General features: G+C 46.2%; 2 protein-coding genes and 1 pseudogene across 2 annotated transcripts; all 3 read right to left on the reverse strand.

Annotated features, from left to right (window-relative positions):
• Positions 1-244: 244 nt before the first annotated feature.
• LOC136639027 (carbohydrate sulfotransferase 6-like) lies at positions 245-1,420 on the reverse strand. Its single transcript, XM_066613057.1, has one exon. It carries the CDS (start codon positions 1,418-1,420, stop codon positions 245-247), a length of 1,176 nt encoding a protein of 391 aa, XP_066469154.1.
• A 9,723-nt stretch (positions 1,421-11,143) lies between these two features.
• Positions 11,144-13,909, reverse strand: LOC136641897 (putative olfactory receptor 2B8). The gene is made up of 2 exons (XM_066617999.1): positions 13,900-13,909; positions 11,144-12,072 (listed from the first exon to the last, which is right to left on the reverse strand). Exons 1-2 carry the CDS (start codon positions 13,907-13,909, stop codon positions 11,144-11,146), a joined length of 939 nt encoding a protein of 312 aa, XP_066474096.1.
• Positions 13,910-19,904: 5,995 nt separating this feature from the next.
• On the reverse strand, positions 19,905-25,508 carry LOC136639028 (zinc finger and SCAN domain-containing protein 2-like; annotated as a pseudogene).
• Between the last annotated feature and the right edge of the window lie 330 nt (positions 25,509-25,838).

Raw genomic sequence — 25,838 nt, forward strand, 5'->3', positions numbered from 1 at the left:
GACCTTGCAGATAGCATGAGATACATAGAGACCCATATAGTTCTTTGAAATTGAGAACATTTCCTTACCTAGAAAGGAAAGGGATTTTTTTTTTAAAAAAAAATTTTGGACATCACAATGGTATTCTTACAGAGGCTTTCTGACTCCAGACAAAACAGAAAACTGGCAACAAAATTCCTCCTTTCCCTAGATTACAAAACCTATAGCGAGAGCCAGATAGGGCTATGAGGCTGGTCCAGCCTTCCTACTCTTGCCTGTATTGTCTGTTAGCATGGAACTTAATGGTTCTTGGGGGAAGGACAAGATCTAATGTCAAGTCTCTCTGCTCCACCTCTGATGCTACTGGTTTGTAACCAAAGACTTCCATAGCTTCCTTGCAAATGGTTTGCATTTCTTGAACCTCCTGGAAGCTGAGGTGCATCCTCCAGGCCTGGGAGATCATTCTGGCATTTCTCTGTATTCCCAAGGGCTCAACCGCAGAAGGTTTGTACTGGCGGTCGTTGCTGGTGGGCCAGTGAGTTATGTTGTAGACCCAAGCCTCAAGCCTTTGGGAGGAAGTAAGGCCAGTGAAATGGTTCCACTCAGCCAAATGCCCCAGTGGGTCCCTCACAAGGTCTTCGTAACGTGTAAAGAGATACCGCCTTCTCAAGGCTGGAGGCATGTGGTATAAGGCTGTGAGGAACATCTTGGCCTGACTATAGCAGATCTTGCGCATGACCACACTGGTGCTGGGGGTAGCATTGATTGCATTGCTGATGAGGAGATCATCAGGGAAGAGGGAGACCATCTGACGGGAAGCGTAGATGGCCCGAGGGTCCCTGACCAAGTGGATAACATGAAGGTTAAGAGAAGGGTCTGTCAGGAGCGGATAAAGTGCTTTCATTTGGAAGAAGCGCACAGTCTTCACCACCACATGGCTGTAGGTGGTGCAGGCTTCTGACACCTTCTGGAAGGGGCTGTGGCCACAGTGAACTTTACATTTCTTTATATCCACGATGTCTGAGCGGTTGAAGAGCTTGCAGGCTGGAGGGGAGCACAGGGCCCGGCTCATGGACCACATGAAGAGATCGTCAACCTTGCTGGGATTCTCTATGTAAGAGCCGAGGGCCTCCATGTCGCACAGAAAGATGGACCTCAGCAAGTCCCTCAGGGGGCCCTGAAGAAGTTCAGGACTGTCCTTGAGCATGTGGCTCCACACATGCTTGGCTGGCTCCATGAGATAGAAAACCTTGGGGTTTTGACTGAAAAGCTGCCCTGCAAAGGTAGACCCAGAGCGCCAGGTAGAGAGGATCAGCACATGGGTCTTAGAAGAAGCCAAAATGCCTTGGTGGGGCTCAAGCCTTCTCCAGGAGGAGAACAAGAGGAGCAGCAATACTGCTGAGATGGCGAGAAGTTTGCAGTTTCTGACTCTAAGGAGCATTTTGCGCAGCTGAAGAGTAACCTGAAGGAGACAGAACAAGAATTATATTGCTGGTTAGAGTAATAAAGGCAGGTGTGTTGTTAATCAGCAGAAGAGCTGATTCAGGGAAGGAGCAGGATTCATTTGAAGGAGCAGTTATGAAATCTAGCCTTGAACTGGTGGTTTAGGAGGTAACTGTGACCAGTTTGGTCATCTACAATGGACACTCCAACTACAATCCTTCCTAAAGAAAGCAAATCTGGCTAAGAGGATCCCTGCCTTAATCACATCCTTTTTGAAGAACTACCGTAGCACACTGTACTTGGTGGCTTTTGAGAAACTTCAAAAGAATGTGGCAGCCTTTGCAAATGGTCCGAAAGGTCCAAGGGGGCGGTTCAATCTCTCCTTTGTGCTGCCAGGAGGCCGAAACACCTCTGGTTTGCTTTCAGGTTGCCCCTTCCACCATAGCATGTAACGCATGCCTTTTTGGCAGGCTGCATTCTATAGCATAGCAAGAGATAGGATTGGGCTGTTAGTCACCTTGAGCACCACCAGGGAAAGGCAAGAGACAAATCTCTTAAATTTTAAATGACTGCTTTGGGTGTCCTTCAGGGAGAAATGTGGGGTATGAAATGAGCAAATAAATAAATACATTGAGGGAGCTAGTGAAAAGGAAGCTGAGAGGAAAAGTCAAGAGAACCAAGTCTCTCCAGAGTGCATGGAGATTGCTTAAATCCACAGTGCAAGTAGCTCTAAAACATACACCCCCACCGAGTAGGGAAAAAACAATGTATTACACAAAGTTGGAAAGGCTCCACTACATCATAGAGGAGTACAACATGATTCAAAAGCGCAAATCAAGTAATATGCAGCCAATCATTTGCTAGACCAAAGAAGCATTCCAGCTGCTTGGAACAGAGTATGCACACCGGACCCAGGGCGTTATTTTGGCGGGGGGGGGGGGGTTTCTTCCCTGCCATATTTTACACCGAACATGTGTGTTCCTCAGGAGCCCTTATATTTCTGGCCAGCTTATGGCTTATACTAGTGGTGTAGCTAGTGATCATGTAGCCTGGTGCTCAGCTCAAAAAGATGCCCCAGAAGTGATGTCACAACCGGAAGTGATGTTACACCCAGGTTTTTAAAGAAGTGAAAATCGGGGGGGGGGCGGCACCAACCTCCTTCCCCCAGCAGCTCACCACCCACTTGCTCTGCCACCTCCCCCAGCCAGTGGCATAACTAGGGCATCTATCTGCTACCTGAGGTCAAAGAAGATTTTGTAGCCCCCACCATGACAAAATCAAATTTAATTAGTTAAGTAAAGAAATAAAAAGTGTGCCCCTTATTGGTTAGAGACACTGTTCTGGGGTGAGAGGGACAGTTATTCTCCCCCTGCTAAATATAAGAGGAGCACCATGTGAAAAAGTGCCTCTTAATGTAGTTAGTAGGGGTAACTGCATTATGATACATGGAAATGAGAGCTGACTCATATTGACACCTTATTGGTTCCATACTGTATCATAATAACATCTCGTTAGCTATCAGAACAATCAGTCTCAAAAATCAGTTTTGAGTTAAGAAAATCCAGTTTTTGTTCCATAAGGCAGTTGTGTTTTCATTTTCTGATTAACAGTCATAACATTTTATAGAATACAGATATTCCAATGAGGTTTGTTTCATAGCACTCTGCATTCTGCACCATTCTGCATTCTGCGCTTTTCCAACTATATATAACATGTTGGTATTATTCATACATACCAATTTGTTTCACAATTTTGACCACTAGTGTGAAGCTCAGCTTGTTGCCCCCCTAAAGCTTGTTGCCCGGTGCAACTACTACCCTCTGCACCCTCTTAGCTAAGCCACTGACTTCTACACAGTCAGATACTGGGGACCTATGTGCTAGTTACGAAAGCCGTGCAGCAAACCCAGTTATACCCACCTAACACCTCATCCCACCTTGCCTTGGTCAGCATGGCCATCATTTGGTTGTTGCAACAGGACAGCTGCACAGGAGAGCAGAAGGAGCAGAGTTCCAGGCTAGAAGGCTTTCAGTCATTCATCAGCTTGGCAGCCAGAAAGGCAATAAATACGATAACCAGCAAAACAAACCCCAAGCACATCTGGACCATAGTCTGCACCAGTGCAAAATGTAAGAATTGTTAACATTGTTATTCCATATTAGGGAAGCTTGCATGTGATATTTTGTGCTTCGATTGTTCTTTGCTAAAATCTGAAATAAAGTTACACTGAATCCCAAGCCCCTTCCCGGGCCTGACCCACCTTCATGGAGCAATGAGGACTTGCTCATAGAGGCTGCTGGGATATCCCTCCTAGAAAGGGACACTCATTAACAATAAAAATAAAACCTCTGCCCTGGAGTAGATGTTGAAGTGAGTTTTTACCTTCTGTCGCAGGTGCCCAAACGTCTCTCCGGTGGCTCCAGGTCCAATTTGCAGAAAGCAGCTCCCTGTGATGTTGTTTCGTGTTTGTGTGCTCAGCGGGTGGTTCAGCACTGTTTGGATACAAGCCCGAAGGGTCAACAAGAATGGAGGGCCAAGAAAGAAGAAGAACAAATATGCTTGGGGCAATTGACACAATGTTGCATCCTTTTGGAAGGACAAGAACATGTGGAGTGTGAACCGAAGCAATAGGAAGAGAAGGGCGTCTGCAGCTATGACCATTTCTAGGACTTTGAAAGTCTGGTGATTAGGCACCGTTGGGGAATTGCCTTAAGGAGAAAGGTCTCTCTGTCCACTCTCTCCACACGGTACAGGCGTGTGCTGCTTAACAACTGTTCGCTTAACAACAGACCACATATATGACGGTGGTCAAAGCACAATAAAGATGCTATTAATGAGGCAATTGGATCTCTCACAGTCTGCGGAAGAGTGTCTGTTTACACAGCAGAGAGGCTCTTAATGCAAAGAAGAGGCAATTTATCTTCTCCGGTAGCCTTTGCAGCCAGCTAGTGTCTGCCAGTGAGTATCTGCCAGATACTCACTGGCACCAGGAGGGCACCAGGATGAGGTCTCTTGTTATCTGGTGTGCTCCCTGGGGCATTTGGTGGGCCGCTGTGAGATACAGGAAGCTGGACTAGATGGGCCTATGGCCTGATCCAGTGGGGCTGTTCTTATGTTCTTATCTGTTCACACAACAAAGGCAATAGTTTGGACTGAATGTTTACTTTATGACCTAATCTCATAACAATGGAGATAGGAGAATGTATCCCCACCGTTAAGTGGCACACACCTGTACACAATTTTATAAGTCTCAATTATGCCCCCCCTTTCTGCAGGGCCCCTCCACGCCATTCCCTCCTCCCATGCTTTTCAACATCTTCCTCAAGCTCTGAGAGAGGTCATGTGGAAATTTGAAGTGAGGCAATCTCAGTGGACACCTAGTTCTGTTTCTCATTTCCATCAGCATCAGGTGAAGTGGTGAAAGTGCTGAACAGGTGCTTCAGGTCATGGACTGGATGAAGGCTAATGAAGTTAGGCTAGACAAGACAGGGCTTCCTTTGGAGAGTGGGGTGTCTGGCCAAGGGTGGTGCTCACCCCATTTTGAATAGGATTGCACTCCCCCTTTATGATCAGGGTCACAATCTGGAAGCACGTTAACCCTCAAACCCAGATGTGGTATGAATCTCAGCAGCTTAGACTGGTGCCCCAACTGTTATTGTTTGTGGACAAAGGTAGCTTGCAGTTATCTATGAAATTGTAATGTCTCCTGTTGGTAGGATTTCAGGACTACTGAGCAACAAGCACACACAGTTTATTAAAGGATTTACAAATCCTGCGGTTTATTTAAACACACTAGCAGAGCAATATGCAAGAGACAGAAAGATAAGCTCAGATCTCAACTCTTTGTTCCAGAGTGTGTGTGCTGAATCCCGATCACCCAATTAAAGAGGTGGTCGGAGTTTGTTTGGCCTGGCCTGGACACGAGAGTCCAGTCCCTCCCCAAGGGGGAGGTGAAGGGGGCTGGGTCTGGCAGCCACGGCGGACCTTTTAAAAGGGGACGAGACCCAGCCCTCTTCCTCCTTGTGCACGTGGGCACCGTGGGAATACCCGCCCGCCCGCCCTAGAGGCAGTCTGAGTTTAACTGGTCGCCGTTTGGGGCTGGGTAGGAATTTTTTGCTGCCTGCCAAGATTGGCCGAGGGGCAGGCAGTTTTTTCACCTACCCCAGACTGTTATGGGCCTGGGGGTTACACCCCCCCTATTTGCAAGCTGCCATTGGTCACTTTAAGAGGGCAGATGGTGCAGGTTAGGAGGCGTGAATGGGACTTTTGGCATGCACCTTCAGGCGGCATAGGCAGGGCAGAACCCTATTTCAGTCCTCAGGGGCTTGGCGGCACGAGGACGTAGACTGGGCCCTGGCCGGGACCGCGGGGCACACCTCAGAGGCTCAGCGGCTCATGGTGGTGCAATCTGCGGTCCGGCTGCCTTCCCCTTAAGGCAGGGGTGCTCAACAGGTGGATCGCGATCTACCGGTAGATCGTGAGGCAAAATGAGTAGATCGCGGAGTGCCGACCCCCCCCCTTCAGGTGCCTCTGGGAGGAAACGCCGGGAGTAAGGCCCATTGTACTCAATGGGGCTTACTCCCAGGTAAGTGTGGCTCAGATTGCAGCCTCACAGCCTAATCCTAGACATGTCTACTCAGGAGTAAGTCCTGTTATACTCAGTGGGGCTCAAGGTACACCAACATACATCATACACATAAATGTTATATGTTATGATGGCGCAAACATTGTAAAAAAAACTCTGGTAGATCTCCGGGCCTTGATGGGTTTCAAAGTAGCTCTCGAGCCAAAAAAGTGTGAGCACCCCTGCCTTAAGGGATAGACATGGATGAGATGCGCCGTCCCAGCAGCGGGGTGCGACTTGGAGTCGGGTGCATGCCCACCTGGGGGCAGAGGTTTCTGGTACCTCCCAGAGGTCCCTCCCCGCACCAAAGGGGCTTTCGCTGCTTCGAATGCTGCAGGTCTCAGCCTCTGCTTCTCTTGGTAAATAAAGTTGCCCTTTCTCCCATATCTGTTGTCTCGAGTGTTCATTGGACATTGCGGAAACAATTACAGAGTGGCCTTCATCATTCTTCTCATGAAGAACAAAGCAGTAGGAGATGCTCAGCTTCTAGGATTGTCAGTTTGCTTCTCTGGATTTGTCTTGTGCTTTGGATCTTTGCCTGTGATTTTCACACTGAAAGTCCTCCATGCAATCTGGTCCTGCCCCAAAGATCAGCAAAAGCCGTCCCCTCAGCAGGTCTCTCATAAATGGTTGGCAACCTTCAGTCTCAAAAGACTATGGTATAAGCCTACAGCACCCGGTATTCCCAGGCAGTCTCCCATCCAAGTACTAACCAGGCCTCACCCTGCTTAGCTTCTGAGATCGAGCATGTGCAAGGTAACAGTTGCTGTCATAGAGGTGATCATATCTTGTAGCAGCATCCCAGAGTTCTGCAAGACTGGGCAAGTAGGCTTTGTAACAAAAGCAGGCTTTTTGCTTGTGCTTTGTCTTAACACAGGCGTGTCCTTATGCCTAGGTGAGTCCTGAAATTCTTACCTTCAAAAGACCCTGGAGCTGGCACAGCCAACTGGTCTAATAATTTTGAAGCCCTGTCAGTTTCACACTGCCACGTCAGCCCTACTTTTTAAAACTTGCCAGCAAACAGTCTTCATTTTAGTCACAGAGACAGCTTTTCAGACTGTCACTAATTCTCCATATTCCATACTTCTTCAACACAATCTTGCTTTAAACATTCAGCCAATTTCTTAAGTCAGTTCCAAAGCTCCCATTTAATGTTCAGGTTTGACTACTGCAATGTATTGAATGTGGAGTTGGCCTTGAAGACCTCTGGGAATTTCCAGTTGATTCTGAACACAGTGCTTGGCTGCTGGCTGCCATGGCCCATGGGTTATGTGGATCATATTGCACCAGTTCTGAAACAGTTTCATGGGCTTCCTGTACATTTCTGATCATGAATAAATTAAAGTTCAATTTCTCATAATCAAAGAATCAACTCCTGAATCAAAGAATCGAGCTCAGCCAGTGCAATCTCACCTTCCCAGGGCCAGCGATGATGCAGGGAGGCCAGCACAAGTCTCTTGCACCAGCCTAACTGCCTCTGGAGTAACGCGAAAGTGCTTTGCGGGACTTGCGCTGGCCTGATGTCATGTTAGGATTGCCCTGAGGCATTCTGAGGCCTGGGGAAGCCCCTGGACAGGGGTAGACACAGGCTGCCTCTGTGGGCTTCATAAAGCCCTCTGGAGGGGACCACAGCACAGCTCCAGTCCCCTTTGGAGGGTTCAGGTGGAGCCAAGTCTGGCTCAGTGTGGGTCTGGGGGACCTACGTTGAGCCAGATCCGTGGATGAAAAATCCAAAGATAAAGAGGCTCCACCTGTATTTTGCAAGCAACATTTGTACTTTGTTTGGAAGCTTCATTATGTCCCAAACATGCACTGTTGATGGATGTGGCTTTTCTTCCTATCTGTAATGGCTATGCCATTTCCCATCCACAACTGGCCTGTGCATAGTGATTGAACAGCCAAACTTGTCCATCTAGGTCAGGGGTCTCCAAACCCCAGCCCAGGGGTCAGATGTGGCCCACAGAGGGCCTTTATCTGGTTCACGGCAAGCCTCTGATCCCCTGCCTCTGGCCCAGTTGACCAAACACAACCAGAGTTGTGCTTGTGTGCTTGTGGGGGGGGGGGGGGAATGCAGGTCCATTTAAGTGTGTGCTCTATTTCTTGGGCTGTATTGGTGGCTTGGAGAAATCCTGGACATTTGAGTCCATTCATTCATTCATTCATTCATTCATTCATTCATTCATTTCATCTGAGATCTAATGTGTTTATTTAAATTTTATATTTAATTTTTTTCCCGGCCTTCGACACTGTACCAGATACTTGATGTGGCCCTTTGGCCAAAAAGTTTAGAGACTCCTGATCTAGTTCAAGGGGGTGGGATGGAGTGAACAGGTGGGACCTACTCCTCCAGTCAGGTGACTTGATGAAATCATGAAAACAAAGTTACATATTTCACAGCCCATAAGAATTGTTGGTTGTTCTCTGCCTGTCGCCTGAGTGGACCTGTTTGTTGGGAGCTCAGAAAGGCGTATCCACTTGCTCACCCACTAAAGTAATGACTGGGGATTCCTTTATTTAAGTAGCATAGGGCACAATCCTAACCAGGTCTACTCAGAAGTAAGTCCTGTTTTGTTCAATGGGGCTTACTCTCAGGAAAGTGTGGTTAGGATTGCAGCCTTGTTTAAGCAATTTAGGTAGCTTACTGTCCAGCTAGAGTGTGATCAGGGAGTTTTTGTTGCCTTGTCCACTAAAGGACTTCAGTCAGTGTGCAAACGTCCTCCATTTAAGACAGCAAAGAGGTTTGGGGGTGAGTGGGTTGAGAGTAGCATTCCAGCTCCACCTGCTGGCAATTAGTGGACACATTTGGTATCCAAGCAAAACTTTGTGAGCCTCAGTTTTCCATCTGTATGCCCAGTTGGGCAAAAATGCTTCCTTCTAATGCTCTCAACTGGTGGGATTCCAAACTCAACTGGACATACTGAGCCCAACTAGATGAAATGGTCCCCACCTCTTGTTTCTTGAATCGCCTAGAATGAAAAGCCTTGAAGAGAATGTTTTCAAGTAATCTGAAAAGTCAATCATTTTGTACGGTTGCCATCTCTTTTCCCCTAAAGGCTCCTGTGCATGTAACGGCTGCACAACTGACGTCAGTTTGTCTGGTGAGTCCCGTTCCTCCATTATTGCAACTTTATGTTGTTTAATTTCTCTTATTCTCCAATTCTTAAAGAGACATGAACACTTCCAGGAAAAAAGGAAATAAAGATGTCAGTTGTGGTGATTCCCCTGGGATTGCCATGACGCTCTCAAACACCCTGTGACTTTGAAACCGAGAGGAACAACTTTCTGCATCTCGCTCTGGGACTCATTAGGAGACTTTCATGCTTCAAAGGATCTGGACACTTTTTAATGGCCCCATCACTGTAAATAACAAGTGTCTTTAACCAGAAAAAAGATTTCTGCAGCCATGTTCCCCAGCTGACAGATGCTAACAAGGCCCGATGCGGCACATTGCAGGAACTAATGAGGCATTATTGGATGCCATGATGGCTTCACTGGGGACTGAATTCCTCAAGCAGCACTTCAATCCAAGCTCCTTCCAAATTCCCCTTTAGACAGCAATGGCCAAAACAGGTGCAACATGGGAGACCCATCATCAGCTCTACCCATGTCTTTTTTCAACATCAGAATATCTGTGGGGGGTGCTCATTTAATCAAAGACGTGGCAGTGGGGGAGGTCAACCATTTCCCCTTGCACAGTTGTGTAATCTAAATTCCCTTCAAAGCTGCAGGTATCTTGCTTTTTCCTTAGGTATCTTGCTTCTTAAAGAAAACCATTATAGCATGCCATTTTGTCTACTGTTGACCAACTCAACCTTATCTAGATAATTTGGATATACTGATTGATTGATTACCTTTATTGGCATAGATATTTGGATATATGCATATCCTAATACTGATGCCTGATCTCATCTGAACTTGGAAGCTAAGCAGAGTCAGGCCTGGTTAGTACTTGGATGGGAGACCGCAAGGGAATACCGGGTGCTGTAGGCTTATACCATAGTCTTTCGAGACTGAAGGTTGCCAACCATTTACAAAAAAATGGCTTACCAAAAAAAATGCATTTCTAGTAGAAAGCTCTTTAGTTTATCTGTGTTTGTGGTACTGATGAACACATTCAACAGGTTCATTCAACAGGTTTAATCAAGATTATTAAATCCAGACACCCTGAAATTGTTTCTGTTCACTTAAGCGCTGCAAATGTTTAGATACAAGAACAAAACCAATCGCAAAAAATCTCAGCATTAAAATACCAGTTGGCTAAAACAGGAGAAATAGCCAAATTGTTGAAAATAATGACCCAAGCATATATATTCTTGAAAAATGGCAGACAAAAGAGAAGTTTCAAAAGACAAGTCTCCTTTTATGATTTTACAAGGATGGGTGCTGAGTCCCAAAGAGGGCCAACTGTAAGTTCTCTTATGGCACTGCAAAAGCCATGGTGCCATTGTACGTTTTGACGGCATTGGCACAAATGGCTAGAGATCCTCACATGTGTCAGCGGCTGCTGGACGCTGCATCAGAGCAGGTAAGGTGGTGGTGGGGGGGGTGGTTCATGGGCAGTTTAGGGGAGGATTGGAGTGGGGAACCATAGAAGGAAAGGAATGGTTCAGTGTGGGAGGGGGTTTATCTCAGTGGCAAAAGTGCATGACAGGATGCTATCCCCCTTTTCTGATCCAGAGCTATGTTCCTCAGACTTTGGAGGTAAGTTAAAAAAACTTAAGTGGGAGGGAGGTAAATTTTTAAAAATTATTTACCTCTCTTGGGTGGTCTGGTCACCTGCCCCCAACCAGAACATGCTGCACATGCTCTAGCAGAATGGCTGCTATCATAAACTAGTGGGGGAAAGAATTAAGCCATAGGTTGAACAATAATCTATACAGGTCTTCTGTATGAGTTTATATATTTTTTGTTAGGGCCAGGTGAAATGTTGTACATTTTTTGCTATATCTGTATTGGATTCAAACTTATAATAAAAAAATAAAGTAAGAAAATGGACGGCAAATTCTTTGTTCACTTAAATTGTCCTAGAAGGGAATAAGTAGAAGTTTAGGCTAAAGGATAACGCCCAACCCCTGAAAGAATTTGGGAGCCATTGGGCTAAGCTTCTGGATGCCTGTTCATTACTCTCTTTAGAGCCTTGTGCACCTCTTTGTTCCTCAGAGTATAGATGAGTGGATTAAGCATGGTGGTGACAAACGTGTAGAACAGGGAGATCATCTTCCCTTGGTCACGGGAGTAATTGGAAGGGTGCTGGAGATAACTGAAAATTGCCGTGCCAAAGAAGAGTGACACCACCATCAAATGGGAGGCACAAGTTTTGAAGGCCTTCCTCCTGCCCTCAGCTGAGTGGATCCTCTGCACAGCAGTTGCAATGAAGCTGTATGAGACTATGATGAGTCCCAATGGCACTACAAGGAACACCACACTGGCAGTAAACAGTACAGCCTCATTGAGTGTCGTGTCAACACAGGCCAATTTGAGCAAGGCTGGCACCTCACAGAAAAAATGATCCACCCGATTCGGTCCACAACGTGGAAGTCTGAGGGTCATCACCGTCTGCACGACTGACGTGCTAAAGCCACAAACCCAGGAGACAGCTGACATTTTGAAACATATGGAGGGGCTCATAATGGTGGTGTAATGAAGTGGGTAGCAGACAGCAGCGTAGCGGTCATAAGCCATGACAGCCAAGAGAATACACTCCGTGGAGCCCAGAGCAAGAGAGATGAAAAGCTGGATCACGCAGGAAGCATACGTGATAGACTTGCGTCTCCTCCAGAAATTCACCAGCATTTGGGGACCAAGGCTGGTTGTGAAACACAGATCAAGGAAGGAGAGATTGCTGAGGAAGAAATACATGGGGGTGTGGAGATGGGGGTCCAGCCATGACACCACAATGATGGTTGTGTTCCCCAATAGATTCATTGCATAGCAGATAAGGACAATTGCAAAGAGTATCATCTCCAAGTGAGGACGGTCAGCCACTCCCAACAAGATGAATCCCTCATGATAGCTCTGATTTCTTTCTTCTCCTGAGGCTTCATTGTGTCTCATCTATAAAAGTCAGGAAGCAATTGCTATAAATTACAGACCACCTTGTGTGAATTGCTGTCATGGAAGAAATTTTGGTTTGGCTGATGGCCAAGCTTCGTAATATGTAGATTGTACAATTGGGGACTGCATGTCTGTGTTTAGCAACTATGCAGGATTCAGATCAAGACCAGGGCATGGGGTATGGCAGTGATTTTCAACCTTTATCGTCTCATGGCACACTGACAAGGTACTAAAATTGTCAAGGTACACCATTAGTTTTTTGACAACTGATAAGGCACACCACATTGCTGGCTGCAGCCTCACATCCCCTAATGGCCCTACTAATATATGATCCTCCCCCAAACTCCTGTGGCATACCTACAGACCATTCTTGGCATACCAGTGTGCCATGGCACAGTGGCTGAAAATGGTGGCAGTATGATGAAGGTTTTTTCCCCCCTCTTTGCCCTGTTGTTAGTATTGACATTCTGCCTGAAGCTATTCTTGGACATTTTTTTCCCCAGTACAACATAATGTTATTGACACAAAGAAGCTGTGTTAAAAAAACCCTTGACTGCTTTCAGTAGTCACCAGGAGATTGAACCTGATTCCTGGAAACTGCACGCCAGTTCTAGTGGGTTGGCAATCCTACCCATTGTGATTCTGACATAGAGCACACATGCACAGAGGTCTGTTTTACAAGGAATAATAAGCATTTGTTGGTACCAATGGGTTCTTTTTTCCTTTGAAATAGCATGCGCCTGTGGTAAGATGGCGTGCAACCATTCAAAAACAATATGTTGAAGGTGGGGGGGGGGGCGGCAAAGGTTTAAAAAACCCCACCTTTACCATAATCCCACTCTGAATCAGGGTCTCACACATCTTATTTGCTTCTTAAACTACAAGCACACAATCACATTCAGTGATGGTTAAGTTTGCTCCAGACAGATTATTCTTTGTCCTAGGCCCATAGTAAATTCTATAAGTAAGATGAGTTTAGGCCTCCAAAATCCAGGTCCCAGCTCTAGCAAGTGGACCCACACAATCTATTGACAAGCTTTGAATCAGTTTTGTATAAGTCTGAAGCAAGAACTCTTTGCATGAGAGGAAAGCTGATAGCTCTAAGACATCAAACCCCACAGCTTGCTGCAAGAAATTAGTGCAGAATGCACACTTCTGGGGAGGTACTCCTGATAGATCCATCCTGATCGTAGCTATGAGTATGAGAGGTGCCACAAGTCCAACATTATATAATGCACAGCAAAGCACATAGACATTCCATTATTAAAAATTCAGATATAACAGTATCTGTCTTAGGTGCATTTAACTAAACAAAGAAAAGAACACAAAGAAGCACACTTGCTTTTGAGGTCCATAAAACCCATCATCAGGCTGGGTTTTAATCTCCTCATTTTTTAAATTTTTCATTAATTTAGGACGCAGTCCTAACCAACTTTCCAGCACTGGCATAGCTGTGCCAGTGGGGCATGTGCTGCATCCTGCAGTTGGGGGATAGTCATGGAGGCCTCCTCAAGGTAAGGCAATATTTGTTCCCTTACCTTGGAGTTGCATTCCCCTTATGACAGCAACTATTACCCAGCACATGCCTGATCTTGTCTGATTTTGGAAGCTAAGCAGGGTCAGGCCTGGTTAGTACTTGGATGGGAGACTGCCTGGAAATACTGGGTGCTGTAGGCTTATACCATAGTCTTTTGAGACTGAAGGTTGCCAACCATATATCTTATGTCAGTGCTGGAAAGTTGGTTAGGACTGTGGCCTTAATTAATTTTGCTTAGCATTGATTTGAACATGATTTCTGCTTATCATCATCATCATCATCACTATTTTTTCCTTTACTAAATTGGGTGCAGTTTGGCAGCAAAATCTAAGGTAGTCGTTTCTGTCCAGGAGGTTGACAGAGATTAGGTAGTTTGTCAATTTAAAAAGATGGAAACAAAAATGAACAAGATGATTCCGATCAGTAGCCTCTAAGCCTGGAATTTTGAGGGTAGCTGAGTGGCTGCTGAGAAAAAAAAGAAGAAGAAATGGAAGGCTGCTTGAGTTTCTGGCTTCTTGCTCTAGCCCCAAACAAGAGTGGAGATCAGGGTTGGCCCCATGGTCCAAGCAGTCCCTGCAACATGAAGAATTTGGGAGCCCTTGATGTTCCTGCTCCCACACACTGACTCATCCCCTCCCCACCCTCGCTCGTTCACCCCCTCCCCATACTTATTCGGTGGGCAGGTTGGAGAGAAGGGAGATGGGCAGGTGGGTTTGGGGCTTGGGAGGACAAGCAGTTCCTTCCACTCTTCACACCTGTGAAACTCTGGTGGAGATCCCACTGCATCATGATGCATCCCACCCAGTTCCCCAAGTGCGCAGAAACATATTCCATAGGATTATAGAGTTGGAGGGCTCTTCAAGTCCATCTAGTTCAGCACCCTTCTTGAAACAGGAAAACACTCCCTAGATTGAAAGGTCTTCCTGAAGTCCTCCAACAAGCAGAAAACCCACCACTTTCCTCTGTGACCTGTTCCATTATCAAACTGTTCTTACTATTAAGACATTTTTCCTGAAATCGCCTATGAAATATCTTGAAATCTCCAAGAAATATCATGCCTTCTCTTAGCTTTCTCTTCTCCAGTCTAAACATAGTATATATATATATATATATACACAGAGAGAGAGAAAGAGAGAGAGAGAGAGCACACCGAATGGTGTAGTGGGTTTGGTGTTAGACTTGGAGATCAAGATTCAAAACCCAGCTCATATCTCCACTTTACCGGTGTAAAGCCTCGGCATGCTCAATGGGACTACTCAGATCTGCACCTGCCAAATGACCGGCACAAGTTTAAGAAGCCCCATTTCGGGCTTTCGAGCCTGGGAGGGGGAATAGGATGCCAGCAGTGCTGTGTGCCCTGTCAATTGCCAACAAATTGATGGTGTGCCTTGAAAATAATAGCACCTTATAATGTTTCCAGATATAGAAAAAGTTAAAGAAAGCAAATTATTAATCCTTTTATGAAGAAAAATGCTACTTCACATGGATTTAAAAAATGGGTATTACATATATGACCTAATTCTGCAACTATTGATGATATAGCCCCTCTCCAGAAACTTCATTCTCCATCCTCACCTTGGGCTTGGCAAGAAGCAGGCAGCTGGGTGTCACCTCATCCTGTGTTGGTTACTGAGGCTTCTCTCCCAGAGAGAGATCCACAGCCATCACCCTTGTTCTGCTACTTGCAGGAGATCTTTCAGGGTCCCGACAAGATGGGCTTATCTCAAGATTAAGGTGGTTCCCCCTGGTATAGTTCTGGATGGACCTCAGGAGTTCACTGAATCTGGCAACAGGCTTGAATCTGGGTGGGCTGGAGTATGGCTGGAGCAGCTGCAGAGCTGAGCGTGTGGGAGAGGGAAGGGGCAAGAAGGCAGCAGGATGAAGATGTGGGAAATCAGTGGAATCAGGAAAAGGAAACTGTTGGCCAGGTGCCACCCTGGGAAAGGAAAGGAGCAGACTGATGGATAGAAAAGCGTGAGCCTGAATCAGTTTCACAAAGAACGTGAGCAAAGGAAACACCAAGTATATAGTGTATCATGACAGAACAAAAGGAAAGATAAAGAGACTTAGGGTGCAATCCTAACTCCTTATGTCAGTGCTTTCCAGCACTGACATAAGGGTAATGCAGCTCTGAGATAAGGGAACAAACATTCCCTTACTTTGAGGAGGCCTCCGTGAGTGCCACCCAACTGCAGGATGCTGCACATGTCCCATTGGCACCGCTATGCCAGTGCTGGAAAGCACTGGCATATGGAGTTAGGATTGTGCCCTTAATGTGGCTTACTGGCTAAAACAAGAGCAGCCAGACTGTGTAGGAAGGAGCAGAGAGGAAAAGGGAGAACAGCTAAAGAATGGCAGAAGTTGGAAGATGCTGCACAGGGTCTGTGTGGAGGATGGAAGAAAGGACAGGAAAAATCAGCAGACCCCCTCCCAACTCCTACCCCACTCACTTCAGCCCAGCCTCCTGCTGATTCTTGCCTGTGTCTGTCCGCAGAGATCCTCAGACAGCTTTGCCCTTGTGGGCTGCGCAAAGTGCTTTTCCTGCTTACTTGTGATCTGGAGCCAAAGGAGGGGGGCTGACTGTCATATCTGCAGGAGGGGTTGAAAACTGGAAGGACGTTGCCTGGGGAGCTGTCCCAGTGCCCAGGGAACCAGGACCCAGCCGGAGTAATCAGGGGCAGACTACATATTACACTGCAGAGTGTAACAAAGCCCAGAAGGCTCATTTTGGTCCTTGCAGAACTGCCCTCAGGAGGGAGTGACAGATCAGGGAAGGGTCAGGAGGGAAGGGAACACTTCTTGACAGCAGAACAGGAGAAAGAGGGGCAACGCAGTAAGCCAAGGAACAATGACACAGGTCTCCACAAATTTGAGAGTATTTTTTTCTTATGAAAATTGTATAACTTGCAGAGTTACGTGCATGTAAAAAAATACGGCTATTTATATATTCAGCATACAGAATATATAAAGATTGCAGAAAACCAAAACATGCCTCCAAGTGCTCAGGCTTGATTGGAAAATATAAAAGACATATCCTTATATTTTTATAACGCAACAGAGAGTGTGTAGCACCTTCAACAGCCCAATCCTAACCAGCACTGGTGTAGCGGGGCCGCTCGGACCACACTGTATCCAGCGCTGGGGAAAAGCAGGCTGGAGGTCTCTTTTTCCCTTACCCCATGTAAATCCCCAGCCTGCTCAATGGGGCTACTCGAATCTGGGCCTGCCAAATGACCGGTGAAAGTTCAAGAAGAGCCATGTTAGGCTTTCAAGTCTGGGAGGGGGAACAGGATGCTGGCAGTTTAGGGTTGCTTGTCAATTGTCAAAAAACTAATGCTGTGCCTTGGCAATGTTAGCACCTGGTCAGTGTTTCATGAGGTGAATAAGGTTGAAAATTGCCGGTTTAGAAGGCTGTTCCAGGGATCTGATCTGGCTTGATTCCCGATACCAAAATTTAAGAAACAGGATGTAGAAAGGCTGAGCCTCTTTGAAAGTGGAGTCATCAGTGACAATTGCAGCTGGCACCTCTCCGATCCTGCGGGAGGGATGACTCCGCCCTTGCTGTGGGCTCCTGCCTTCTAGAACAGACACCATCAACCTAACTGGTCAGGTCTTAAAGTGAATGTAACTGATATTTGAAGGTGGACAAAGAGTTACAGATAGCATGGGCAGTGTCAACGGTCCTCCTCTCTTCCGTTTTGGTTTAAAACGTGCTCATTCTGTGATGTCACTGTGCACTTCTCCTCAGCCACTTCACGTCATTGGCTGCTGCTACGATGCAGGAAATCTGAAAATCTGCCGCATGGCCAACAGGACACAGGTGAGTTTTACATTCCAAAGGATGAGGAGTGGGAACACTCCGTGTAGGGGTTCCTGCTTTGCCACCAGGTTTAATATTTCTTCAGCCACAGAACTTAATGAAAGGCTATGGGTACATAAGAATATCTCAGCCCAACTGTGTCAGGGTTGCCAGCCCCACGCTCCAATTCCCTGCTGCAGAGATGGTATGCGATTAGCTAGGTTGGGCATTCCACAAGGACCCATGTCCATTAGAGGGCACTCCTGACCAACCCCCAAATCCTCAATAGCAAAGGCAATGATGGCACCCACTGTACTGTCACTGGGTGGGGGCACCATGGGGACCCAGTGCAGGGTGTTGCCTCATCAGCTCTAGAAATCCGGCACCAGCTCTGCCTTGCCACTTATTTTCGGAGAAGCCATTGCTCTGTGGGAGAGCGTGTGTTTTGAACGCAAGTGTTTCCAGGTTCAATTTATTGCATCTCCAGGTAGGGTAGAAAAAAAATTGCTAAAAAAAAATTGCTGCCTGTAACCCAGGAGAGCCACTGCCAGACCATGTCAACACAATGGGGTGAGATGGACCGGCAATCTGACTCAGTATAAGTCAATTTCCTGTGTAACCAGATTAGGGCCTTCTAGGGCCACGATAAGATATTCCAGGAGGCATGCCTTCCCAGCTGCACATGGCCAACTCTGTACTTACAGCAGGGCTAGAGTAGCCACAGGGTCCTGGATTGCTCAGAGAAGCAGGAAAAGGGAAGTGTGAGGTGCCCCCCCCCCTCAAATAAATGAGACAACAGGGACTAACCAGGAAGTTTGCTGATGTATCTTCTACATCTTTTTAGATCTCAAGCCCTTTTGGGACAGGGAGCCATTCTGGGCACAATTCTAACCAACTTTCCAGCGCTGGCATAGCTGGGCTAGTGAGGCAGGTGCTGCATCCTGCAGTTGGGGGGCAGTCACAGAGGCCTCCTCAAGGTAAGGCAATGTTTGTTCCCTTACCTCGGAGTTGCATTGCCCTTACCTCGGTGCTGGAAAGTTGGTTAGGATTGCACCTTTAGTTCTTTGACCTTGACTGTAAACCACTTTGTGAACTTTTTGTTGAAAAGCGGTATATCAATACTGTATAACAACAAGAACAACAACAACAAGAAGTGATGGTAGTGATACCATTCAGTGGGTTCCAAGCAGATGAATGAGGGCTGACTGAGGCTCTGTCAAGGATCCTCACCCCACCCCCCTTGCATTTTTAAAAGGACAAGTTGAGTGCATCATTATGAAGCACCTCTGCCCTTTAGGAAGACCCAACAAGGAGGGCAGGAATATGAAGGAAGAAGATCCTTAGTCCCTGAACAAATGCCAGCAGTTGCCTAACCCTGGAGTCTCAGGCCAAAGGCCCATTTGGTCCACAGTCCTTTCCCACAAAGGCCCAACAGCTGCCTCAGTGAAGTCCACCAGCAGGAGAGGAAGCTGTCCTTCTTGCCTGAGTCCTGTCATTGCTCTCCTGCAAATGGTATTCCTGAATTTCTGCAATCTCCTTTAAAAGTGACCCAAGCTTGTGACCATCACCACATCTTGTGTCAACACATTCCACAGAATAATTAAGTACTGTGTGAAGAAAGTAGTCATGGCCTCCTCCCCTTGCCCTAGTCTGGGACTAGAGAGAAGATGAGATTTTCCATTCATTTCAGTAATTTCTGTTTCCCCCCTTCCATAAAGATGCAGATTGTCTCTAACCCCGCAAGAAGCAGAAGCTGGAATGACCCCACTGATTCCTTCATAGTTTTGTGGAGTAAATTCCAGCTGCCCTACAACAAACTCTGACTGAGTACAACAGAAGAGGGACATGATAATAAAACACACTGTACATTGAAAATTGCAATATATTTGGAACAAAGAGGCTTGGACTGAAGTGGGGCTGGTGGCAGAGGGGCTGGCAGGGGAGACAGTCCCTGGAAAGAGGAAGGCAAGACCAACAGGCACAGAGAGAGCAAGAACAAGGCAAAGAGAAGCAGGCAGGTGTAGATTAAACAAGGTTGCAGCATTGGAAGGAAGCACAGAGCTGAGGGCTAAAGAGGAGTGGAATGGGGGAAAGGGGAAAGCTGGTTGGACGAGACAGCAGGAGAGAAAATGATCAAACTGATAGAATAACAGTAAACATCCACTGCAGCCTTGTGGCTAGAGAAGGGGTAAAGAAGGAGAGCATTTGGAGTGCGCACGTGGGCAATATTCAGGAAAGAAAGGCAAGGGGGGAAAAGATGGTGAGGGGGATATAGGGTGAATAATAACAGGGCAATTTTGACCAATTTTATTTTTCACAAACAACAAGAAAAATCAACATTTCAAGCAAGATCTACATCTGCACTTGAAACAAACACTGCAGAAATAGCAGGAGGTGCTCAAACATCAATTATTTGATGCAAAAAAAGGGATTCAACTTTTGTTGCCTGACTGAACACAAGACCAATTTTAACACTCCCAAGTTGCACAAGGTTTCTCTCCTGAGTGGATTCTCTGGTGGGTCTTAAGTATGCTACTCTGACTGAAGGTCATTCCACACTTCTGACACTTGAAAGGTTTCTCCTCTGTATGGGTTCTCTGGTGGATCTTAAGTATGTTACTCTGAGGACATTCCACACTCCTGGTACTTACAGGGTTTCTCCCCTGTGTGGGCTGTCTGGTATCTAATAAGATTACAACTCTGATTGATGGTCAATCCACACTCCTGGCACCTATAGGGTTTCTCTCCTGTATGGGTTCTCTGGTGGCACTTCAGTGCACTGCTGTGAGTGAAGGTCATTCCACACTCCCAGCACTTATAGGGTTTCTCCCCTGTGCGGGTTCTCTGGTGTCTAATAAGATGACCACTCTGACTGAAGTTCATTCCACACTCCCGACACATATAGGGTTTCTCTCCTCTGTGGGTTCTCTTGCGGTGCTTAAGTACACAACTGTAAGTGAAAGTCATTCCACACTCCTGGTACATATAGGGTTTCTCCCCTGTGTGGGTTCTCTGGTGTCTAATAAGATGACCACTCTGATTGAAGGTCATTCCACATTCCTGGCACTTATAGGGTTTCTCTCCTGTGTGGGTTCTATGATGGCTAATAAAGTGATCACTCTGACTGAAGGTCATTCCACACTCCTGGCACTTATAGGGTATCTCCCCTGTGTGGGTCCTCTGGTGGCACTTAAGTGCAACACTGTTCGTAAAGGTTATTCCACACTCCGGGCACTTACAGAATTTCTCCCCTCTGTGGATTCTATGATGCCTTATAAGATTACCACTCCAATTGAAGGTCATTCCACACTGCAGGTACGTGACAGTTTTCTCCCCTCTGTGGGTTCTCTGGTGGCACTTAAGTTGCCCACTCTGACTCAAGGTGTTTCTGCAGTCTTGGTACTTACAGGGCTTCTCCCCTGTGTGGGCTCTTTGCTGTGAAGACTGAGTCTGCTCCTTCTTTCTTTCAATCCGATCCCAAACTGATGCTGTTGAAATAAGACAAGAAATGCAGTAAGAGACCAAAGGAAGAAACTGTAGCTACTTGGGGAAGTGTGATGCCCATGACCCCCGGTGCCCAAGTCAGGGGGGGAGTGGAGTGTATCACGGGGATCTTTGGGACATGGCCACCCCCTCCCAAGTTCCAACTCTTTCTTGGGATAAGCATTCAGCAATGCTCAGTGTAGGGTGATTGGTTTGTAGGTGAATAAAATTTGATTGTCTTGAGGAGCAATCCTAACTACTAGTCCCTTGCGCCGACCCAGGAGGGTCGCAAACATTCTGTAAAGCATGTTTGTGCTTCACCGGGAGTTGGCTGGCCCGGCGCAGGGACGGGCACTGGACCATGAAGGCCGCACCCAGCCTCTGTGCTGACGCAGAGAGGTAAAGTTGTGTCAGCCAAGCTCAGGTAACGCAGAGGTCTGGAGAGGGTGGGGAGTAGGCAGGGAGGAGGGGGGAGGAGGCAGGAGAGAGGCATTCCAGGGTGGGGGGATGGCGGGCAGCGGGCATTCGAGGGGGTGGCATGAGAGCGGGAGGCGGGGCTGGGACCGTGCAGTTATGCCGAATCCCAACCACATTCCACAATCAGTGTGGAACTTCTCCTCGGACTTGCGCCTCCTCCTGAGGTGGCACAGGTCCAAGGAGACCCATTGGGGCGGCGGTGGCTTACACGGGGAGAAGGGGAAGAGTTTCCCCTTGCCTCCGGCTGAACTGATTCTAGCCCCAATCTTGCACTAGATATGGCGCAGGCCTCCTCGCCTGCCTGTTCCAGTATACGAGTAATATAGGATTGCGCTGTAGGTGTCCCAGTACAGGGCTCTATGATTTTACACGGGGGGAGGGTGACTCGGTAGGCTCAAGGACAGAAGTGGTAAGACTGTTCCCAGAAAAAACAAAATACAATTTATATATATAACTTACAAAAAAAAAATGATAAAGCTCTTAATAACTACAAACAATTGCTATTTATCTGGGTCAACACAATTATTCAAAAATAACCTAGATTAGGGGTGCCCAAATCCTGGCCCGGGGGTCATCTGTAGCCCCCGGGGACCCCCAATCCGGCCTGCAGGGAGCCCCCAGACTCCAATGAGCCTTTGCCCTCCAGAGACTTGCTGGAGCCCACGCTGCCCAGTGCAACTGTTCTCAGCATGAGGGCCGACTGTTTGACCTTTTGTACGAGCTGCGGGCCTAGGCCTCCCTCTGCCGCTTGCTCTTTCACGTCTGTGAAGCAGCAATGGCCAGCCTTGTTTTGCTAGTCTTTTTAGGCATTGAGCTATCGTGAGACATTTCATTCATTCATATAAGTTCCACCTCTAATATATTCATTTGTGTAAATTTATGTACATTTATTCAAATTTTAAATGCAAATTAATTATTTTTTTTCCTGGCCCCCAACACAGTGTCAGAGAGACTGTGCGGCCCTCCTGCCAAAAATCACCGTTTCTCAATGTTTGTCCCCCACCAAATCACTCTGCATGGGCCACCTATTCGAAGCACCACCGGAAGGAAATACCAGAGGGGCTTAGGGTAGATGGGAGGCTTTTTTGAGAACACAAAAAGCACACACAGGAACTCTGCCCAATGAGTCAAGCCTCCTACTGCTGCTTACGTGTTGAGTTGCTGCCAGGCAGTGGGAGTCTGGGGACCCCACATGTACCATCGCACACCACCTCAAGTACCACCAGTGGAAGGAGTACCACTGGTTGAGAAACAGTGACCTAGATGATGTTTGAATAATTCTGAGAAAATCATTTACTTGACCTACCTCATTTCTCATCCAAAACTGTACCATAATTCATGCTTGAGGAAGGGGACTGTAACTTCAATAAAAGAGGCACCCCAATTATTTCCAGCTCCTATTGGATAAGAAGGTCATTCTGACCTGGGGTCACTATCAGACTCGTTCGGGATGACCAACATTGAGGATATGCAGAACTCATGGTAATTAGGTTTACAATACTCCATCATTTTTATGGAGCGAACTCATGAAGGCAACTGGTCTTGTAGCTTGATGGCCCTTAAGGCTCATCCATAGCCCTCAATTGTTGCAAGGTAGAAAGAAGGCAACTCAAGTAATCTCAGTACTCAGGAGTGAAAGTTTGCAGGCTTTATTTCATTGCAAGCAATGGGCATCTCAAGGGACTCATGTCACAAAGCATTGAGAGCAATTTCCCAATATTAACTGGACCCTTTTTAGCATTCTGGGTTCTTTGTTTGAAAATTTAGACTTCCCATTGGCTGAAGTTTGACATCATAGATGGGGCTGACGCTTAATAAGCTATAGATAACTTTAGAGACACCTGATAGGCTTGTTTCAGGTTACAGTTCCCATAAAAGGTAAAATTAAACAATTAAACATATTGAATTACAAAGTTTTCAAAAGCCAGCAGGGAGTGCTATAATATCATTTTTATCCAGTATTGACCCAGTGTTGACCCTTCGTTGCAGACTCTACAAGCAAAGTGGATTGCTTTTCCACTCCAACTGTTTCATCTCACAACTTTGCATGTACTGCGTGGTTAAGCCCTTAGTCATTTCTGCTAAACTGATAAATCCCCCAAGCCCTTATACTTACCATAGATACTCCCCTATAAGATCTCACAGATAAGTCAAGGGCAGGGCTTGAGGAATTTTTATGACCCTCAGATAAGTCGGTGTCTGACTACACTTAGGGGGGTGTCTGACTATAGTTTTATCTGATTTTACCGAGGCCAGATCCTGAAAAATAACCTACCAGTAATTGTAACCTAAGAACTGTACAATCTCTAATTTATTAAAAACATAGTAAAAGATCATAAGATACATTTTTATTCTTTAACTTTTTTAATTCATATCTTCACCACCTTTTTGTCAACACTATCAGAGTAACTGCACTGTAAACAACATAGAAGTAAAACAGTGGTTCCCAATCTAGGGTTCATGTACCCCCAGGGGCACTCAACAGGACCTTTCGGGGTACTTGAAAAAGAATGGAATAATGGCAACCCACCAATAGCTAATTTTTGGTCATCAATTCATGTATGAATCAGTGATTGAAAACCAGGACAATAAAAAAGCTCAAACATGATATGGAGAGTGATCAATCACCAAGAATCTCTCAGGACATTTCTGGTGCAAAACAGTACAAAGTCTTCTGTTCTTCAAACCCTGTTCTTCAAACAGTAAAACAGTCTTCTGTTCTTCAAACAGACAAAAAGAGAAAATACTGTGGTGAATACATGAAGTCTGGGTTTTCAAACTTACTTCAGAAATATCAAACTTGGGAACTGGCCGACTAACTTCAGTCCTCCAAATTATGGTTATGATTAAGATTATTAAGAATATTTATGTACAGCACTTTCCAACAAAAACTTTCACAAAGCTATTAAGGTGGCAAAATCAATCAATCAATCAATGGTCTGGGATGGGCACTTGAGTCGTGACGGCTCAACTCAAGTTGCAAACATGCTGGTTTTTCACAACTCATGTTAACTCAAGTCACGGATGTCATTGACTTGGAGAGGACTTGCAACTTGGGGCCAGTGATTCGGAAAAGAGTCATGACTCAAATTAACTTGTGTCCAACTCACTTTGTGTGTACTTGCAACTCTGTTTTGTGTGTGCATTCATACTGACAGGAGCTGCAGACATGGTGTGAGGAGTGTAAGTTGATTCCAAGAGGCAGGGTTGTGGGGGTGGAGGGAGAAAGGCTGGGGGGGGAGGAACCAGAAGAAGGCGGGGGCAGCCAGGACACTGGGGAAGGGGTTCTTGGCCATCTAGGAATGGACCACTGGACAAATGATGGATGGCATGTTTTTTTCTTCATGTGAGAGGGGAGAAGGAGGACCCCAATAGATGGGGGAATAAGTTCTTGTGATAGGAACAAATGTGTAGAGTTTTTTGTCGAGGTTAGTAGCAGTTTCCTTATCAGCTTACTCGCAGCGGAATGTGGGTGTTCGCAAAAACAGTCCACACACAGAGTGCATTTCAATAGTAGAAAGAATAGTGCAGCCAGCAATACAAGATAACAAAAGATAAGTTCAGAGTAACATCAAACAGAAATCCGGCATAACTTTGCCCTATACAAATAATAAATCAGCCTTCCCTGCAGTTACATTCTTACTCCTCATCCTGCCTGACTCCTGCCTGGCTGGATATGAGGGCTCTCGCAGCCCTTTTAAAGTGCTAAGCGTGAATTCAGTCAGGGTGGTGTCTCTCTCTCATGACTCTGACTCAGCACCTTTCTAATTAGCAAGTCTGTTCACCTGCTGCTTGTACTCTCACAGAGCAGAGGCTCTGCCTTATTCAAGGACAAATTCCTAGGGTTGTGTTCCTAAGCCTGACACCCCTCCAATTTGGTCTTAGATATGGTCCTTTTCTTTGGCGTTGCATAGACATACATTTACATTTAGGTCTCTCATACATAGTTCGTGCTTTTGCGCAGTGAGGGGTTTTGTCATTATGTCGGCAATGTTCTGTTCCAATGGACAGTAAACTAAATCTATCAGTTTATTCCTGACAGCTTCCTTCACGTTGCAATATCGAATGTCTACGTGCTTGCTACGACTCTTTACTCTTTCTGAGCTCGCCATCTGTATGCAAGTTTCACTGTCCTCATATACTGTTATAGGTTCCTGTATAGGCATACCTAGGTCATTTAACATTTGTTTGTACCAAGTTAGTTCCAAACATAAATCCAAACATAAATCCAAACATAAATTCGGCTTCTGCTGTGGACATAGCGATATACGATTGTTGTTTCGATCTCCAGCCTATTACTGTATTGGCAATCTTTATGACAATTCCAGATGTGGACTTTCTACTGGTAGAGTCATTTGCCCAATCACTATCTGCATAAGCTACCAACTGCAGAGGTCCTGTAGGTCTAATTTCGAGACATTGGTTCACTGTTCCTTTCAAAT

Source organism: Tiliqua scincoides, chromosome 2 (genome assembly GCF_035046505.1).
Source record: "Tiliqua scincoides isolate rTilSci1 chromosome 2, rTilSci1.hap2, whole genome shotgun sequence".
In the NCBI taxonomy this organism is placed as follows: domain Eukaryota; kingdom Metazoa; phylum Chordata; class Lepidosauria; order Squamata; family Scincidae; genus Tiliqua; species Tiliqua scincoides.

What these genes read in the sequence shown, in the direction of transcription:
- LOC136639027 (XM_066613057.1), bottom strand. Translation starts at nt 1,420, where the DNA reads ATGCTCCTTAGAGTCAGAAACTGCAAACTTCTCGCCATCTCAGCAGTA.